We start from the raw sequence: 20,585 nt of genomic DNA, 5'->3' as shown, positions 1-20,585 counted from the left end.
TAAGAATATAACAAGACAAAGTAGGCAGTAGTGACCATGTTATGAAAATGTATTGCACTGTTATTGTTTTGCATCCCCTGTCATCCTAGTACCCCCCGGCCCCCGCCCCAGAGAGGAGTTGTACAGTCTAATGGCGTGTGGGACAAAGGAGTTTTTGAGTCTATTAGTCCTGCACTTTGGATGAAGCAGTCTAGCACTGAACAATCTCCTCTGGCTACTGATAATGCTATGCAGAGGGTGACTGGCATCATCCAGGATGCTCACTAGTTTGTCAACAGTCCTCTTCTCTGCCACCGTCACCAGTGAGTCCAGTTTCATTCCGATTGTAGAACCGGCCCGCCTGATCAGTTTCTCAAGACTGGAGCTGTCCTTCTTAGATGTACTGCCCCCCCAGCACACTACCATGTAGAACAGAACACTGGCAACCACAGACTGGTAGTACATCCACAGGAGTTTTTTGCAGATGTTGAAGGAGTGCAGTCTCCTAAGGAAGTACACCCTGCTCTGTCCTTTCTTGTACTGGTGGTCCGTGTTAACAGTCCAGTCCAGCTTATTGTCCACCCAAACCCCGAGGTACTTGAATGAGTCCACGGTCTGTACCTCAACTCCCTCGATCACAATAGGTTGTGACTGCGGACTCGACCTCCCAAAGTCAATGACCAGCTCCTTGGTCTTTGATGGATTGAGCTGCAAGAGGTTTGTGTGGCACCATACAACAAAGTCCCTCACCAGATTCCGAAACTCCTCCTCTCTGCCGTCCCTGATGCACCCGACGATGGCTGTGTCATCCGCGTACTTCTGGATGTGACACAGCTCTTAGTTGTAGCAGAAGTCAGCGGTGTACAGGGTGAAGAGAAGAGGGGCCAGCACCGTTCCCTGCGGTGCTCCGGTGCTGCTGATCACAGTGTCAGACGTGATGTCCTTCAGTCTGACGTACTGTGGCCTGTCAGTGAGGTAGTTCAAAATCCAGGCAACCAGGCAGGGGTCCACTCGCATTATGCAGGAATTGCTTTTTCCAGTACTAATACCTTTTGCTTGTGACACATGTAAACCCATGTTGGGAATTTAAGACTCAAATCATTTATTTTTTTTTGTCTTCCCCAGGCTAGACCACGCCCGCAGATTTATGGTACGCTGCCGCGCCCATCCAGAACGCCACAAGTGGAGCCGCTGTACATGGAAATAGAGGACGCTCAGTACCTGGTCATTCTACCACCAGAAGATGATGTCACAGTGAGAAAACCGGTACATACATGCACACACACACACACACACACACACACAAACCTCTGATACTATGATTTATTATTCATTTCAGGCACAGGTGACATCACCAACTTCGAAAGGAGTGTACAACCAAATAGACTCTTGTGAACAATATTATGAAATCATAGAAGAGAAAGAGGTAAGGTGACATTCCTATTTACCGCACATACTCATACTAATTACAGTATGAGTACTTTAATTGGTCGATTATGTACTTTTTATTTATTACAAATCACTTAATAATTCATACTATTCTAACCGTTTCTTTACTTCGACTTTTCGGACTCCGTCCAGTCGTGTTTCAGCCCTACAAATTCTGCCTAGCAACAGACAACCACACCAATCATGTGACCATAAAAAGCAGTCCTGTTTTTGCCGCTCCCGCCATCGAGTGAATTTTATTTCCATTGCCAAGTTTTATGATAGTTTTTGTCGTGTCTTTTAGTCGAGGCCCCTTTAAATTGATAAACCTCCAGTTGAATCTACAAAACTCAAAACCAGTGAAGTTGGCATGTTGTGTAATTCGAAAACAAAAACAGAACACAATGATTTGCAAATCCTTTATTAACTTATATTCCATTAAAAAGACTGCAAAGACAAGATGTTTAATGTTCGAACTGAGAAGTAATTTTTTTGCAAATAATCATTAACTTATAATTTAATGGCAGCAACACATTGCAAAAAAGTTGGCACAGGGGCGTTTTTACCATTGTGTTACATGGCCTTTCCTTTTAACAACACTCAGTAAATGTTTGGGAACTAAGGAAACCATTTTTTGAAGCTTTTTAGGTGGAATTCTTTCCCATTCTTGCTTGATTTACAGCTTAAGTTGTTCAACAGTGCGGGGTATCCACTGTGGTATTTTAGGCTTCATAATGCGCCACACATTTTCAATGGGAGACAGGTCTGGATTACAGGCAGGCCAGTCTAGTACCCAAACTCGTTTACTATGAAGCCACTCTGTTGTAACAAGTGGTTTGGCATTGTCTTGCTGAAATAAGCAGGGGCGTTCATGATAACGTTGCTTGGATGGCAACAAATGTTGCTCCAAAACCTGTATGTGCCTTTCAGCATTAATGGTGCCTTCACAGATGTGTAAGTTACCCATGCCTTTGGCACTAATACACCCCCATACCATCACAGATGCTGGCTTTTCAACTTTGCGCCTATAACAATCCGGATGGTTCTTTTCCTCTTTGTTCTGGAGGACACGATGTCCACAGTTTCCAGAAACAATTTTAAATGTGAGCTCATCAGACCACAGAAAATTGTGTCACTTTGCATCAGTCCATCTTAGACGAGCTCTGTCCCAGCGAAGCCGGCAGCGTTTCTGGGTGTTGTTGATAAATGGCTTTCGCTTTGCATAGTACAGTTTTAACTGTAGCGAGGAACTGTAGTTACCATCAGTGGTTTTCTGCAGTGTTCCTGAGCCCATGTGGTGATATTCTTAACCCACTGAGGTCATTTTTTGATGCAGTACCGCCTGATTGATCCAAGGTCACGGGCATTCAATGTTGATTTGCAGACTTGCTGCTTACGTGCAGTGATTTCTCCAGATTCTCTGAACTTTTTGATGATATTACGGTCCGTAGATGGTGAAATCCCTAAATTCATTACAATGGCTGGTTGAGAAATGTTGTCCTTAAACTATTTGCTCACATATTTGTTCACAAAGTGGTGACCCTCGCCCCATCCCTGTTTGTGAATGACTGAGCATTTCATGGAAGCCACTTTTATACCCAATCATGGGTTTATTATGTTCCTAATTAGACTGTTCACCTGTGGGATGTTCCAAATAAATGTTTGATGAGCATTCCTCAGTGTTTTTTGCCAATTGTGCCAGCTGTTTTGAAACTTGTTGAAGGCATCAAATAACACAGTTTTCCAGTTCGAACGTTAAATATCTCGTCTTTGCAGTCTTTTCAATTGAATGTAGGTTGAAAGGGATTTGCAAATCATTATATTCTGTTTTTATGTACGATTTACACAACATGCCAACTTCATTGGTTTCGGGTTTTGTACAACTTAATCTGTAATTCACATGAAAAAGTCCTGTTTTATGTCTTCACAGGATGTCCAGGAAATACAGGAACTGTTGAAATGGATGAGACAAGAGTCAAGTATGTATACAACGCACCATTGATAATGCCAAAATATATTGCACGATTAATCTGCATTTATACATGATTAATGCGATAAAGCCCTAATCATAATACGAAAAAGATTCGCAAAAGGTATTTTTAAAATGTCTTTTTTATTTTTCTATACTTGTTTCAGTGCCAGTACAACTTTTTCTATAATATACACTTTATGTATTTTTTATTTTAATATCAAAACTTGGTGGCAGTGTTCTGGCTCCGTAATAAAAATGTATTGCCTCTAATAATCGATAATTGTGCTGGACTTTTGACCAACGCTGCTTACATGACTCCAGCAGTGTGGGAATAATTAGTGCTGTCAAACGATTACATTTCTGAATCAGACTAATAATAACACTTTTGCATTTTGATCGATCACAAAAAATTACTTGTGCGAAAAACTCAATTTAACTTTAAAAAAGACAACAATATTTTGAAACAAATGCAATTTTATTGTCAAAATGACATAAGGAACACTTTTTAAATGTTTTACACATCATTTAGTCTTTAAACAAAGACCTGTTTTATTTACACTGTAAAAACAAAAGTCAGTACATATTACGGTTAAAAAAATAACTGACAGCTTAGTCACTATAATTTTACTGTTAATAAACGTGGTACCGTTTTTTTAATTTACGTAATAGCACTGTAAAAACAAAAACACAACTGGCAGCTTATTTTCCAGTTTTTTACTGTAAAAATAACAGTGGTAGCTTTTTTCTGTTTTACTTTGATTAAAAAAGGGGAGAAAAGTCAACTAAAAATTGCTGATGCCAAAATGTACTGCATGATTAATCTGTGTTTATACATGATTAATGCGATAGTTTTTGTGATTAATCGCATTAATAAGTTAACTTTAACAGCCCTAATCATAATAGGAAAAAGATTCACAAAAAATATATGTCAGTTTTAATTCAAAATACTGTTTTCAGTGTCAATACAACATTTTCTACTATATATATATATTTTTTTTTCAATATCAGAAGTTATTGGCAGTGTTCTGGCTCTATATTAAAGGAGTCGTATAATGATTTTTTTCTACAAAACCAGTGAAGTTGGCATGTTGTGTAAATCGTAAATAAAAATAAGTACAAACATTTTCTAATCCTTTTTAACCTATATTCAATTTAAAATATTTAATGTCCATACCGAATAACTTAATATTTTTGGGAAATAATCATTAACTTAAAATTTATTGGCAGCAACACATTGCAAAAAAGTTGGCACCAGGGCATTTTTACCACCGTGTTACATGGCCTTTCCTTCTAACAACACTCAGTAAACGTTTGGAAACTGAAGAGACCAATTTTTGAGGGAATTTCGGGTGGAATTCTTTCCCATTCTTGCTTGATATACAGCATAAGTTGTTTAACAGTCCAGGGTCACGTACAAATGTCGTGATGAATTGTAGTTACTGACAGTAGTTTTCTGAAGCCTTCTTGAGCCCATGTGGTGATATCCTTTACACACTGATGTCACTTTTTGATGCAGTACCGCCTGAGGAATCGAAGGTCCATAATATCATCGCTTACGTGCAGTGATTTCTCCAGATTCTCTGAACCTTTCGATGATATTACAGACCGCAGATGGTGAAATTCCTATATTACTTGCAATAGCTCGTTGAGAAATGTTGTTCTTAAACTGTTGGACAATTTGCTGACGCATTTGTTCACAAAGGGGTGACCCTCGCCCCATCCTTGTTTGTGAATGACTGAGCATTTCATGGAAGCTGCTTTTATACCCAATCATGGCACCCACCTGTTCCCAGTTGGCCTGTTCACCTGTGGGATGTTCCAAATAAATGTCTTAGTCTTTTTTGCCACCCATGCCAGCTTTTTTGAAACATGTTGCAGGCATCAAATTCCAAATGAGCTAGTATTTGCAAAAAATAACAGTTTTCCAGTTCAAACATTAAGTATCTTCTATTTGCAGTCTGTTCAATTGCATACAGGTTGAAAAGGATTTGCAAATATTGTATTCTGTTGTTATTTATGATTTGCACAACGTGCCAACTTCACTGGTTTGGGGTTTTGTACGTTCAAAACTCTTAATTGTGGTCTCCATAACATGTAATGATGTTTCTTTGGTGAAAAATGTATGTAGATTTTGATCAGCTGCCTCCGCAGTCCTATGAGCCAAAAGAACCCGATAGGACTCTTTCTTCAGCTTGATGGCATCCCTCACCGCTGGTGGACGGGTTCAAGGATTACCGCCACGACAGGCACCAACCACCTTGCGGCCACAGCTCTAATCAGTGCAGTTCCCCTTTAAAAGGCACATTGCCCTGAAACAAAAAAGTTTTCCAGGCACTTCTTACTTCTTCAGATTAGACCGGAGGTTTGAATATTGTCCTGATTTGGGTAATGCAACCAATAACTTAGCGTTTCGGTCTGTACGTCGTACCTTGGTCGTATCTCGTTTTTACTACAAATGCTCGAACGATAAATAAAATGGCGGATTCACACAGACCTTTGGGTAAGCCTTTACCATATATAGAGACATCCACAGACGTCATTTGTCAGAAAAACATCACATGCCTGACCAATTTCAAACGAACAGTTTGGAGGAAGTAGGGACGGAGGCCAAATTGGCATGAAACTATCCCTGCAATGCCTCCACAGTTTGATTTCACAATTTTAGGACTTATGCAGATCCCAAATACACATAAGCAGGTACCGTTGGGTTGGAAAAGTTGGTTTTGTATACTAAACTATAATGCATCTAATAATAACTATGCTGGACTTTTGACAGAGGCTGCTCACAAGAACCCATCAGTGTTTGGACTCGATATTAAGCAGGAAATAAGGTATAAAAAAGTTAATCATGTATAAATACCTCAGGAAATGATCATTGAAGTGTAGTTTCTTTTTCCCAACAGGTCATTCAATCAGAGAGCCATGACTATAAGGCGAGCGCTTCATCTCTACGATGTTCTAATGAAACGACGAAGTCGAAGTCTCTGGTACTATGTTACCGAGTTCAGATCCATCTCGCAACTCTTGGACAAAGATGAGAAGAAGATGAAAAATTTGGGCATTGCCGGAGGCACCACGGGGGCAGTGGGCGGAGTAGCTGCAGTGGTGGGCATCGCCTTGGCGCCCGTTACCATGGGAGTCTCGCTGGTCGCCACGGCTGTCGGCGTCGGAATGGTGGGGGCGGCCGGTGGCATCGGCGTCCATGCCGCTACACCCAACAAGGAGATTAACGATCAAGAAAAAATTGAGAAGCTGGCCTGCGATTATGCGATGAGCGTCACCGATATAGAACGCTGCCTGGGTTTGATCCTTTTTGAAGTGAACGAGCTGCAAAGGCACGACCTGGGGAGGTTGGAGCACGCCGAAGGAGTGCTGCCTGCCGCACTGACGCTGGCCCACAGGTCACAGGCGGTGACGAATAACATCCACAACGGGAGAATTTCTTCTTACGCAAGTACAATGCCTTCTGAGAGGCTGCTGCATGCCTTTGCTGCAGAGATGGACCAGTATTATAAAGACAAGGGCGGACATAAAAAGCTGAGGAAGTCCAACAAGAGCAGACTTTCTGGCAGAGTTCAACTGCTGGTTCGAAACCTGCAGGAGGAGCTGGATTATCTCAATGATATGTGGAAATGCTTTAATCAATCAATTAATCAAAGTTGATTTAAATAGCCCTAAATCACAAGCGTCTCAAAGGGCTGCAGTCAGATCATACATCAGGGCAAGAAAAAACTCAACCCAATAGGATACAATGAGAAACCTTGGAGGGAACCGCAGATGTGGGGTATCCCCAATCCCACCCCTCCCACCCCGGCAACTGATGCAATGGACATCGAGTGGATCTAGTTAATAGTGTGAGAGTCCAGTCCATAGTGGGGCCAGCAGGGGATCATCTTGAGTCTGCAGCGCGGAGACGTCATCAACTGATGCACAGATGAGTAGTCATACTTTCCAACCCTCCCGGATTTTCCGAGAGACTCCCGAAATTCAGCAACTCTCCCGAAAACCTCCCTGGACAAATTTTCTCCCGAAAATCTCCCAAAATTCAGGCAGAGCTGGAGCCCACGCCCCCTCCAGCTCCATGCAGACCTGAGTGACGTGTCGACAGCCTGTTTTCACATCCGCTTTCCCACAATATAAACAACGTGCCTGCACAATGACGTTATAACTGTAGAATGATGGAGGGCGAGTTCTTGGTTTCTTTTGTGGGTTTATTGTTAGGCAGTTTCAGTAACGTCCTCCCTGCACGGTAACAACACACAAAACAGCAGTCATGTTTTCGTCTACTGTAAAGCAGTTCGTCTGCCGTAAACAGCAATGTTGTGACACTCTTAAACAGGACAATACCGCCATCTACTGTACATGCATATGTGACAATAACATCTACGGCTTTTAGAGAGTGCAGTGCACAACTGCGCACACAACAAGGAGACGAAGCAGAAGAACGAGGAAGATACAGCCATGGCGACGCCGACGACGAGTAAGATGAAGAAATACGCTTGTAAGTTCCAAGCCACAGCTACGATTGGACCTGGAAAGCCTCTGGGAAGAAGTAGTGGACTACCAAGTGCTTGGCAGGGAAGATCTTCCTCAGGAAGCAAAGATTGACCGGTTTTGGGCCATGCTAGGGAGAGATGGAAAATTCCAGATTCTAGTGCATTTGATGAAAGCACTTTTGTGCGTGCCACACAGCAATGCATCATCAGAGAGGGAGTTCAACATGGTTATAAAAATAGTGACAGAGAATAGAACAAGGATGGACAATTCAACCCTTAACTCAACAATGAGTAGATGAGTGTTATGTGTGTGTATATGTGTAAATAAATGAACACTGAAATTTAAGTATTCCTGTTATATATATATATATATATATATATATATGTATATATATATATATATATATATATATATCAATCAATCAATCAATGTTTACTTATATAGCCCTAAATCACTAGTGTGTCAAAGGGCTGCACAAACCACAACACAAACCACTACGACATCCTTGGTAGGCCCACATAAGGGCAAGGAAAACTCACACCCAGTGGGACGTCGGTGACAATGATGACCCAGTGGGACGTCGGTGATAATGATGACTATGAGAACCTTGGAGAGGAGGAAAGCAATGGATGTCGAGCGGGTCTAACATGATACTGTGAAAGTTCAATCAATAATGGATCCACACAGTCGCGAGAGTCCAGTCCAAAGCGGATCCGACACAGCAGCGAGAGTCCCATTCACAGCGGAGCCAGCAGGAAAACATCCCAAGTGGAGGCAGATCAGCAGCACAGAGATGTCCCCAGCCGTTACACAGGTAGCTAGAATTCACTGAAAGTCAAGTATTTCTTATATATATATATATATATATATATATATATATATATATATATATATAGATATATAGATATATAGATATATATATAAATTAAATACTCGACTTGGTGAATTCTAGCTGTAAATATACTCCTCCCCTCTTAACCACGCCCCCACCCCAACCACGCCCCCGCCCCACCCCGACCACCGACTCTTTTAGTTCCTGTTTGCGCTTCCCGGTTTGTTTTGTCACCATGGCGACTCATTAGTTTCACCTGCCTCATTTGTATGGACTCACGCACCTGTCGCTAATCAGAGACTATTATTTAGGCCTGTCATTTTCAATTAGTCTGTCTGGCGACATTTCTCATTTCATTCTCTGTATCTGCTCTGTTCATGCTCGTTTCATGCCATAGATTCCTGCTCTGCCAAGTAAGTTTTTGTTTATTAATGCCACAGTTAGTGACTTTTTTTTCATGTCCATAGTTTACTCTAAGTGCTAGTTTTTGTTTCCTACGCTAAGTTTGTGCCTCCGCTGTGAGCGCTTTTTGTTTGGACCCCTTTTGAGTAGATAAATAATCATGTGTTTACCTGCAAGCCTCGTCCGGTCAAGTTCGTTTGCACCCCTGGAAAACAATCCTCGCAGTAAGTTACAAAATAATCCACGTTCTGACAATGTGGAGTTATGTACTTAACAAAAAAAAAAACGGTGAAATAACTGAAAACATGTTTTATATTCTAGTTTCTTCAAAATAGCCACCGTTTGTTCTGATTAACTTTTCGCACACCTTTAGTATTCTCTCAATGAGCTTAAAGAGGTAGTCACCTGAAAATTATTTCACTTCACAGGTGTCATAGTTTTGATGCCTTTAGTGACAATTTGCAATGTCAATACTCACGAAAGTAAAGAAAACGCATTGAAATGAGAAGGTTTGTCCAAACTTTTGGTACGTTTAATTTTATCCCAGCAGACACAAGACATTAAAACAACATTGAGAACTTGTTGAATTTGGTCCTGACGTTGAGCCAAACAAACAAAATGTTGAAACAACATGCTTCTTGATGGCGTTGAATCAATGTTGGGTTCTGGCGTTTATTTGACTGTTGAATTTTGGTCATTTCAAAAACCAATATTCTACAACACAAATTCAACGTTAAAACAACATGCTTTTTGACAACGATTATTGAATGTCAGGTTGTGACGGTGATTTGACCATTGAAATGTGGTCATTGCTCAACCAACAAGATGGATCCAACGTTGGACATCAACGTTGTTTCAATTTACAAATACAACTATTTGTCAAAGTCCGTTTTAAAGGACATGTACAGGTATGTATCATCAAAGTTGTATCAATACCTTGTGCCTGCTGAGATCACCTAATCAGTAAACCCAGACGTCCCCTATTTTAGCGGAATTCTTCTAGCCAAAGTGGTATTTGTCTTAGGTCGAGTTGGATTGCTTCTGCATGTTTTGGTCAGTTGCTTCCATTGACATTAGGGAATGCTCAGAAGTAAAATGTTGCAAGAAACAAAACAAAAAAAACAAAAATGGCAAAGGCCTTGATGCGTTTTTGCTAGGAAACGTGTCCTAAATATCTTTGCATTTTTAGTAGGAGTCTAACAATCTGAAACAATATATTCATAGATCTAAATATATATTTATACATTTCAAGTATATCGATCCGTGCTCTGCAATTTGGCCTTCCAGAAGATAGGTATTGATCTAACAGCGATTTAGACGGACGGCATCAATTTCATTGATACTGGATAAAAGCAAACAATGGATTTAAAAACAGAAGACTTATGAATTAAATGCGCTGGCAGTTCATTGCTCCTGCCAAGTGAATTGCACTGAGTGAAGCGGATCACCACTCCAGCATGGCGGCCCCTCATCTCGTCGGCGTCAGTCGGCAGTAGCGTACCCTTATAAGATGAGTACCGTATTTCCATGAATTGCCGCCGAGGCGCTAATTATTTAAAACCTCTTCTCACTCCTGCGCTTACCAAAGGCATGCGGTAAATATTAAGCATGCGCCAATTATTTTAAAACCTCTTCTCACTCCGGCACTTACCAAAGGCATGCAGTAAAAATTTGAGTGTGATGTAAAGATACCATCATGAAAAGCACATTTAATAAAAAAAAAATACTTATTATTGTTTTACCTTTACTTATGAATATAGTCCATGACAGCTCCTTCTGATCAAAAGCATCGATAACTTGTTTATAGAAGTCTTCCTTATCTTTCTTCAGTTTTAAAAGTCTCTCTGTCTTGATGGAGATCTTCCTTTATTACCTTCTCCAGCACATATCACGTCACTCATTTCACTTCTTCTGCAGCCGAGTAGTCGCAAGAAGGATAACTAGCGCCCTTTACCACCAGGAGGCAGGAGTCATTTAATGACTCATATTGGACACACGCAGCTACGGTATTGTGACGGTCTCAAGCCGTCGTCTTGCGGGTTCCCAGGACCACCAAGGAAGTACATGGCTTGAGTAGTTTGACTTTGTTTATTTTTCAATAAAACCTCAGTCCAGGTCGCTCTTCCGCTCCTCCTCTCCGCTCGCTCGCCGTCTCCTCACCGCCATCTTGGGCCGGGCTACAGCATGCCCTGCCTGTCTGTCGGACCTTCGGCTCCACAGGTATATTAATAAAACACAGCTGCTTACTGTTCTTTTTAGCATACCGTACCTTAAATCCTACTGAATAGCTCTTTATCTTCTTCCCTTTGTGCGATTTCAAATTACCGGTATTGAAATGAGCCTCCTCCATTTTGAAAATGATGACAGGGGAAGTGGCACTTGTGACGTCACGAGTTTGAACAGGCGGTAATACTAAGCATGCGCTAATTATTTTGCGAAGCGAGTTTGACCCGGCAGTAATTCAAGGCAGGCGCATACTATATGCCAAGCGGCAATTCAAGGAAATACGGTATGTGTGTGATGACAAATTGAACCAGAAGCAGTATTTCAGCTTTTCCTCTATATGTTTCGCTTGTTCATTCGATTTCCAATTCTTAAATGCAAATAAAAACAAACAAACATGCTAATCGCAAAGGTAAAGCTAAAATACTTTTTCCGGTTAATTTTGTCGTCACACAAATAACCACGCATGTTGCATTTTGGATGAACATATATTCAATTTTTGTGTTTATCTGGAAAAAAAAACCCATAAAGGGAAAACAGCACAAAATCTTTTGTTATGGCAATATTTTAATGAAAATGATCCATTTTTTGTTTCTTTTAAAATCAGCCTTATATATATATATATATATATATATATATATATATATATATATATATATATATATATATATATATATATATATATATATATGTATATATATGTATATATATGTATATTAAAAAAAACAAAAGAACGGCCCTAAGTAGTCCCGGATTTGGGATCTTTCTGTGTGGAGTTTGCATGTCCTCCCCGTGACTGCGTGGGTTTCCTCCGGGTACTCCGGCTTCCTCCCACGTCCACAAACATGCACCTGGGGATAGGTTGATTGGCAACACGAAATTGGCCCTAGTGTGTGAATGTTGTCTATCCGTCTGTGTTGGCCCTGCGATGAGGTGGCGACTTTTCCAGGGTGTACTCCGCCTTCCGCCCGAATGCAGCTGAGAGGCTCCAGCAACCCCAAAAGGGACAAGGGGTAGAAAATGGATGGATGGCTCTAATTTTATTTTTTGATTTGCGTTTCAGAATTTGAAATAGATTGAACGGAAGGTACACAGACCAAATAACAATTTGTTTTCCATTTTTGTTGTTTTATTATCAAACCACAAAACGGGAAAAATGAATTTTTAAGTTAAATTATAAAGCGGTAAAAAATGAATAGATGGATTATTTTTCTCTTCCTAACAAAAATCAGATAGCCGCGACGTACACGGACACGCAGAATCTAGTATTTATTTCTCAGTCACACTGGGCTACAAAGTTACACAATTGATTTCAGCGCATTTCGTATTGTATCGTTCTAAAAAAACAAAAAAAATAATACCTGAATCGTATTGGCAACCACAAATTTAGAATCGAACCGTTACATCCCTAATTTTTAAGTACTTGTGTAATTGACATGTTAATATAGATAGTGGAGTTTTAGTAAACCTCAGGTAGTGATATTGTTTTGAAATAACACGTGTTTTGTATAATTCCTCTGTCTGGCGAGCTCACGATTATTTCAACATATCATGGAAGACAGATATCCTCTTACAGTGTTGGCGCTAGGAATTTTCAAAATGGGGTCACAAAGACCCCCATCAGGTCATAAAAATGGGGTCCCACAATAAATTTTTGGGGTCCCGCTTTTTTGTAACCGTTTTGAAAACAAATGATAAATGTATGCATTATCCTGTTATATCTCACATTTTAATTGTGTTATGGAAAAAGGTTGTCATAAATGTTACTTAATTTATAAAAAGAATAATAGGGTAACATCAGAATTGTGGGTGCCTTTTATATACAGCATTTATGAATATAAACATATAATAGCCTCATAACACAATTTTCATAGGCAACTGTTTTTGATTGTTATATTTTTGCTAACAGATTGATGGATATTTACTTTAAATTGTAAGTCAAGGTGACAAGCAGATAATTAAGTATCTATTTTGGATAACCACTTAACAATGCTTGGAACATTTGCTGCATGATTTGAGAATAATTAAACTGTACAACAATTTCATGCAGTACATTTTTCTCTCAAAATCATTCAGCCAGAAAGTGCTTTATTATTTCCATCTTATTCGCAGGCAAAATAAATGATGAGGTCGAACCGAATAAAATGATGTGGCAGACCATATAAACGATGCGACAGGCAGGCCATTTAAAATGAAGTTGCATATCACATAAAATTATGTGGTGGGCCAAGTAAAGTTTTGTGGCAGAACACATACTGTAAATTGACATATGGTAGGCTGCATTAGATGATGTGGCTGGCCACATGAAAGGATGTAGTGAGCCAAGTAGAATTAGTTGGCAGAACACATGAAACGACGTGGCATGCTACCTGAAATTATGTGACAGGCCACATAAAATTATGTGGTGGGCCAAGTAAAATGATGTGGCAGAACATATTAAATGATGTGATAGGCCACATAAAATGATGTGGCAGGCCGTTTAGAATCGTGGCAGGCCACATAAAATGATGTTGTGGGCCACTGAAATAACGTGGTGGGCCACGCAAAATTAAATGGCAGACCACTTAATGGCAAATGGCGGGCCAAATCTGGCCCCCGGACCTTGCGTCTGATAAGTAGTCTAAAATCCATAAGTGACCCTTAGCTGTGGTATGCTTTTAAGTCAATATAAGTATAAAATAGTGTGTAAAAATGTTATATTTTTGCACGGTTGAGTTCACCAAGAAATGATCAAAGACACTTCCGCTTGCTTACAAGAAGTTGCTTTTTGTGTTGTCCATTGTGTGTTTCTTGTGTTTTCATTTTGCTTGCAGCTTAAAGCAAAATGAATAACCGAAAGACAGATTTTAAGCGCTCTTAAGTTGAGGTATCGCTGTATTTAACTATTAGCCGCAAATGCGCCGCGACTTTGAGACCCTGCCATAGATGCTAAAAGAAGAAACAAACAACAGAGGAAAAATGACAAGTTGCAAATTTGTTGAAACTTGCATAACCACTAAAATAGTTCAACAAGTCAACAGACTTTGATGAACTCAGGTGAAACATTTTTTTAATTTTAAAAATAAACAAATTCTTAAAAAAGAAGTTTGAATTATATTAAAGTGTAACCTGGCTGTGTTCAGATTTGAGATAATATACAAGAGAAACCCATAAGGGAAATTACTTAAGTGTGGATTTAAACTAAATTGTTAAAGACCTACTAAAATGAGATTTTAGTATTTAAACGGGGATAGCAGGTCCATTCTATGTGTCATACTTGATCATTTTGCGATATTGCCATACTTTTGCTGAAAGGATTGAGTAGAGAACATCGACGATAAAGTTCGCAACTTTTGGTCGCTCATAAAAAAGCCTTGCCTTTACCGGAAGTGGCAGAAGATGTGCGCGTGACCTCACGGGTTGTAGGGCCCCTCACATTGTTTACAATCATGGCCACCAGCAGCTAGAGCGATTCGGACCGAGAAAGCGACAATTTCCCCATTAATTTCAGCGAAGATGAAAGATTCGTGGATGAGTATATTGAGAGTGAAGGACTAGAAAAAAAATAAAAAGGGGATTGCAGTGGGACCGATTCAGATGTTATTAGACACATCTACTAGGATAATTCTGGAAAATCCCTTATCTGCCTATTAGTGTTTTTGTGAGATTATAGAGTACCTGAAAGTCGAAGAGGTGTTGCCACGGGTGTGTTCACCGCCAGTGTCTCCATGGGAGGATTTAACAGTCCGCGTCAGCTGCAGGAGGACGCAGGCTCCGCTCATATCTACGGTAAGAGCCAAATTGGTACCACAATTTTCTCACCAAAACCTGCCGGTTGACAGGTGGTCGGGATCCATGTTCGCTTGACCGCTCTGTTCCATAGTAAAGCTTCACCTTCGGGAATTTTAAACAAGGAAACACCGGCTGTGTTTGCGTGGCTAAAGGCTAAAAACTTCCCACCTACATCTTTCTACTTCGACTTATCCAGCAACACGGATGTCCAGAATACTGTGTATTTATGCGATTAAAGCAGACTACTTATAGCTTGGATCGGGCTGGAAAATAATGTCCGCTGGAACCCGAGACGTCACGCGCACACGTCATCATACGCATCATCATACCGCGACGTTTTCAACACGACACTTCGCAAGAAATTTAAAATTGCAATTTAGTAAACTAAAAAGGCTGTATTGGCATGTGTTGCAATGTTAATATTTCATCATTGATATATAAACTATCAGACTGCGCTGTCGGTAGTAGTGGGTTTCAGTAGGCCTTTAAATACTTATGTGTAGCTGGTATTTTTAAAATGTTATTTCATTTTATTTTTTTCCCAAGATGGCGCAGCTGTAGTGGCAGCTGTTGGCAGGAGCTCTGTGTTCTTGTGTCATTATTTGGTGTTTCCCTCTTGTTTTTATGTGTTATATATATATATATATACACATATATATATGTATATATATATATATATATATATATATATGTATATGTATGTCTTTTGGTTGGGGACCCTTTGGGACTGTGTGACAAGGGGTGGCATTTTCGTGACTTCTGCGGTGCTTTTTTATGGACTTCTGGATCTGCCTCCCGGGAGCCTTTTGGCCATGGAGACCAGCTGCTGGGTCTCTGCCACACCAGAGTCGGTTTGGAGAGACTGGAAGAGATGCGGATGAAGAAACAGGACTGCCGAGCTAGCACAGAGCGCCCGGACGGACAGTCTTCACATTGTCTTGGCTGAATGAGCAGGTATCAGACACCTCGGTCTCCTTGGACGTATCCTCACTCATCCATGCGCACTGGACACTGGCCGAGAGTTGGTGGGTGGCCAAGAGTGGATTCGGCTCTCTTGGTTGCTTTGCTGGGTCTGCTCCTGCCTCTGGCCATGTATTTAGAAGTGGCTGGTTGCATCAGCTCTGCTACTTTAATGTTTTTCATGTCCTTTGTGTTCTTTGATGTTTGATGTGTCCCTCTTACAGTCATGTAAGAGGGATGTGTACTATGGCTATGAGTTGTTTTTTTTCGCTTGGCCTCAAACTGGATACCCTTTCCAGGGGCTCAGGCTTAGATCGATTTTTTATTTTTTATTTTATTTTAATCTTTTATTTTTTTTCCTTCCATTCCCTCCACTTGTTTACCTGTATGTCACCTTTTTTGTAAGGGGCGCCGGAAGTTGGCAGACCTGTCAGCGATCCTGTTCTGTCTCCCTGTAATGTTTGTCTGATCTTGAATGGGATTGTGCTGAAAATTGTAATTTCCCCTCTGGGATTAATAAAGTATGTCTGATTCTGATTCATTCTGATTCTTTTATGTTTTATTCATAGCTGTATGTAGAAGTGGCTGGTTTCATCAACTCTGCTCTTTTAATGTCTTTAATGTCCTTTGATGATTGATGTTTCCCTCTTACACACATGTAAGAGGGACGTGTGCGATGGCTATGAGATGTTTTTTTCCTTTGGCCTCAGTCTGGACCCCTTTTCCAGGGGCCCAGGCTTCGACTGATACACCCCCCCACCCCCACCACATTGTTTACCTATATATCACCTTTTTTGAAAGGGGCATCGGAAGTTGGCAGACCCTTCAGCGATCCTGTTCCTTCTACCTACAATGTATGATCCTGTTATGTCTCCCTGTAGTGTTTGTCTGATTTTGAATGAGATTGTGCTGAAAGTTTTAATTTCCCCTCGGGGTTTAATAAAGTATTTCTGGTTCTGTAAGAGTAACCATCCATCCATTTTCTACCGCTTGTCCCTTTTGGGGGTCGCTGGCGCCTAGCTCAGCTGCATTTGGGCGGTAGGCGGAGTACACCCTGGACAAGTTCCCACCTCATCGCAGTGTAAGAGTAACATATACGTAAAAATATCCATCCATCCATCCATCTATTTCCTACCGCTTATTCCCTTAGAAGTTGCGGGGAGCGCTGGTGCCTATCTCAGCTACAATCGGGTGGTAGGCGGGGTACACCCTGGACAAGTTGCCAACTCATCGCAGTGTAAGAGTAACATATACGTAAAAATATATTACTTCAAAATTTACATTTTTCATGGTAGCAATAACTAGCCCAGTAATTCTCATTTTAGGAAGCGGGGAGAGGGAACAAATGCTAATTTTACCTGTGTTAAATGTATATGTATTTTAGAAATTGTTTTTATCAAGAATGCAATATCAATGAGCAGGACACTTTTCTCAATAAAAAATATGTATTTTCCTGACAATAGTATCTTGCATTTCTATATATCATTACTTGGGGATTCAAATGGTCCATAAGGTGAAAAAACGCTCCCTATCTTGACTCATTTTCAAATATTGTGCAAGTGAATTGAATCCCATTAAACCCTCTCTCATGATTCTTCTTTTTCACTGGATGGTATGTTTATTCAACATTTGAATACTTATTATACACTAACTTATTTATTTTATGATGTGTATGAGCTTTCGTGAAATGCAGACCCAGGCGGAGTAATCGTCAACGTAGCGGAAGGATACAGCAAGCCGCAGCACAAACTATTAAACATCACAGCTGGTGGCGAGCGCCATTTTATTTCCACTTCGGACCGAGACGACAGCAGCATTCCAGGACTACTGTCTGTTTTTGCCGAAATGGCAGCGTAAACGTGTGCAGCGCCCAGCAGCCTCCAACAAACAGTGCATCCAACCAGTGCACTGAGTCACTTCTAATTCAGCAAACATGTCGTAAGTATTCCTTTAAATAATTTGGCTTTCTACGTCAACGTGTGTTTGGGCCTAGCACCGCGCCACATGCCCCGCGGTCTCCTTAGTAGATATTACACATGCACATCTTTGTATTGTAGCTACGATATAGTAGATTAAAGAATACACAATATATGTATAGTCGTATGTTTTGTCCCACAAAGGATTATTGGTGGCTGATGTAACGCTTGAGATTTCCTTAGCAATTCTGTGATTAAATGTATCCCAAATGTTCTAGCTCTTTAACTCGCCTTTGCTAATTAAAGCTGATTTTGTTAATATCCCCCAAAAAATGGAGTTACAACTGTCGTGACTGCTTTCAAATTGCCATGACTTTTATTTTCCAAATGCCAACGTGGCCGTTAAAGTTAAGCAGTTTTACTGGTGTTAAAATGGCGGTGTGGCGTGGCCACCATTGGGGGATGGGAACTCTTTGACCTTTTATTTGGAGGCGGGTTGACGTCACGGTAAATCACGTGACATGCAGCGCCTAATTTGTCAGAGAGGGGGTAGTGTTGAGCCACTATTTTTGGCAACAGCCCTGTTGTAAAAATGATTAAAGCCAATAGAGAGCACAACAATAAAGAGTATATCTAGTATTTTTATTTTGATGATTAAAATGTCTCCATATTTATTCCCAGGTCCCACGTGGAAACCCTCAGCACTGCTGCACGCGACAGCATCAAAGACTTCGGCGGCCTCCGAGCATTATTTCGCACTCCGTTGGTGACCAATAACAGCCACTATGACCACGACGACGACAAGCTCACAGTTTGGCCTGGAAGACATGGAGGTCCTTCTATGGGGGCCTTCCTCTCCCATGGCTGACTCTATGGGCTTCGGGGTGTCTCACTCTGACCACTGCAAAGGAGGACCGAGCTCAGTGGATAGAATGGCAGCACCAGTGTCACCTTTTAACCTATCATCTCAGTCTTCTCCAACTTTCTATTCCCCCCCACACTCGCCGCCTGTGATCTTCCAGGGGAAATCTGGGATTTCATCTGAGCCGCTCCCCTTTCCCTTGTTGGATAACTCGGGTCAGTTGAGAGATGCTGCGATGGACGGCCGAGGTAATAACATGATTATGACGGCGTATTCTTTGGAACCTTCATAAAGTGCTTGTTTTGATCCTCAGATGACGTGTTTGGGGACCTAGACTGGATGGCCGAAAGGATGGATCTGAGTGACCTCGACCTGGATTCTCTGATAGGCCCCTGCATTCCAGATAAAGATTCTCCAAGTGATCCCAATGAGTTCATGGCCTCCCTCGAGCTCGACTCGCTCCCAATCCAAACCCTTTCGAGCCTCGCCACTGCCTCCGCACCTGATCTTCCCTACCCCCAGGCTGCTGGTTCTGATCCCTTTGAGGTTTGTGGTGTTCCTTCCCCTGTCCAGTGTATCCCAGAACCCCAAGAGGAGTTGGAAATCAAATCCGAGCCGACCTCTTGTGATTCCCCACCCTCTACGTCACCTTCCATCGCCGCTTCCCCTGCCTACACCCTGGACCTTGGCAGTGAAGTGGATGTCCCCACAAGTGATGTGGGTCCGGTAGCTGTGGCGCCTCCGGTCCAGAGGGTTGTTCTCTCCCTTTCGCCAACGAGGATCGTCCTATTGCTGGCTCCTCAAAACAACGCAGGGCTCCTTGCCGCTGCACCCACCGTCACTCCTCATTCCACTTCTGCGCGGTCCTCCAGAAGCACACCCTACCCCAAGCCCAATACTAGCCCACCTTCCCCCACAGTCAAAGTCAAGCCGTGTGCAGACGAGGGCGCGTCGTCGAAGGTGCCCGGGAACAAAACGGATGGAAGAACGGCATCAAAGGCGCCCAAGAACAAGAAACAGAAGAAGATGGAGCAGAATAAGACGGCGGCAACGCGTTACAGACAGAAGAAGAGGGTGGAGCAGGACACCTTGTTGTCAGAGCATGCAACTCTGGAGAGGAAGAATGTGGAGTTGAGTGAGAAGGCAGAGTCTATGGCCAGAGAGATAGAGTACCTGAAAGAGCTCATGGAGGAAGTTCGTGTGGCAAGATTAAAGAGCGGCCCCTAGTGTTCTCTGAAGAGTTTTAACAATACTATATGTCCACTGTTTTTATCTGTTGCAAAATATATAATCTGTATAATGTGATTTAAGCACAGAATACCCTGGTTGTAATTGAAAGTACACCATGTGTATCTCCTTTATGACATTACTACTGTAATTATGTCAAACATACATCCTCCATTTATTGCTTATTTCTCATTGACTGGGCCTCAGTTACATTGTGGTTGGTCCTTTTTATGTAAAATGTCTCAGTATGTATTACAAAATAAACCTGTATTCTGTTTAAATAACCTTAAAATTTTATTGTGTGTTGTGCAGTGATTTGTAACATTAAATAGTAAATAATTGTCTTCATGGCATTACAATTCCTCCCAGATACAGAAAAGTAATAAATGCAACCAGGAAAGGTCCTGCATATTAACATTTTAGTAACGAATGCATACATATCACCCTCGCTGTTAAATGTTCTTTTACTGGCGTTAATTCCTACAAAACGGAACCAATTACTACCTGTGTGTGCTC

General features: G+C 41.3%; 2 protein-coding genes across 5 annotated transcripts in view; both read left to right on the top strand.

The window, feature by feature from the left end:
• LOC133541289 (uncharacterized) overlaps positions 1–8,221 on the top strand; it is a 28,319-nt gene extending 20,098 nt beyond the window's left edge. For all 4 annotated transcript variants that reach the window (XM_061884609.1, XM_061884608.1, XM_061884606.1 and 1 more), the window contains 5 exons: positions 1,105–1,245; positions 1,319–1,405; positions 3,338–3,386; positions 6,156–6,210; positions 6,283–8,221. In XM_061884609.1, the coding sequence (XP_061740593.1) occupies positions 1,105–1,245; positions 1,319–1,405; positions 3,338–3,386; positions 6,156–6,210; positions 6,283–7,042 (1,092 nt within the window). In that variant the 3' untranslated portion in view covers positions 7,043–8,221. The remainder of the gene's footprint in view (positions 1–1,104; positions 1,246–1,318; positions 1,406–3,337; positions 3,387–6,155; positions 6,211–6,282) is intronic.
• A 9,618-nt stretch (positions 8,222–17,839) lies between these two features.
• atf4b (activating transcription factor 4b) lies at positions 17,840–20,361 on the top strand. Its single transcript, XM_061885090.1, has 3 exons — positions 17,840–18,002; positions 18,662–19,090; positions 19,156–20,361. Exons 2-3 carry the CDS (start codon positions 18,766–18,768, stop codon positions 20,067–20,069), a joined length of 1,239 nt encoding a protein of 412 aa, XP_061741074.1. The 5' UTR covers positions 17,840–18,002; positions 18,662–18,765; the 3' UTR covers positions 20,070–20,361.
• Positions 20,362–20,585: the final 224 nt, after the last annotated feature.

Source organism: Nerophis ophidion, linkage group LG23, assembly GCF_033978795.1.
Source record: "Nerophis ophidion isolate RoL-2023_Sa linkage group LG23, RoL_Noph_v1.0, whole genome shotgun sequence".
Taxonomy (NCBI): Eukaryota; Metazoa; Chordata; class Actinopteri; order Syngnathiformes; family Syngnathidae; genus Nerophis; species Nerophis ophidion.
This window is presented reverse-complemented; position numbering and strand designations above follow the sequence as displayed.

Excerpts from the sequence above, each read along its gene's own strand:
- atf4b (XM_061885090.1), top strand. The coding sequence starts at position 18,766 with ATGACCACGACGACGACAAGCTCACAGTTTGGCCTGGAAGACATGGAG. Across the intron at positions 19,091-19,155 it reads TGCTGCGATGGACGGCCGAG|ATGACGTGTTTGGGGACCTA; the intron begins GTAATAACATGA and ends TTTGATCCTCAG.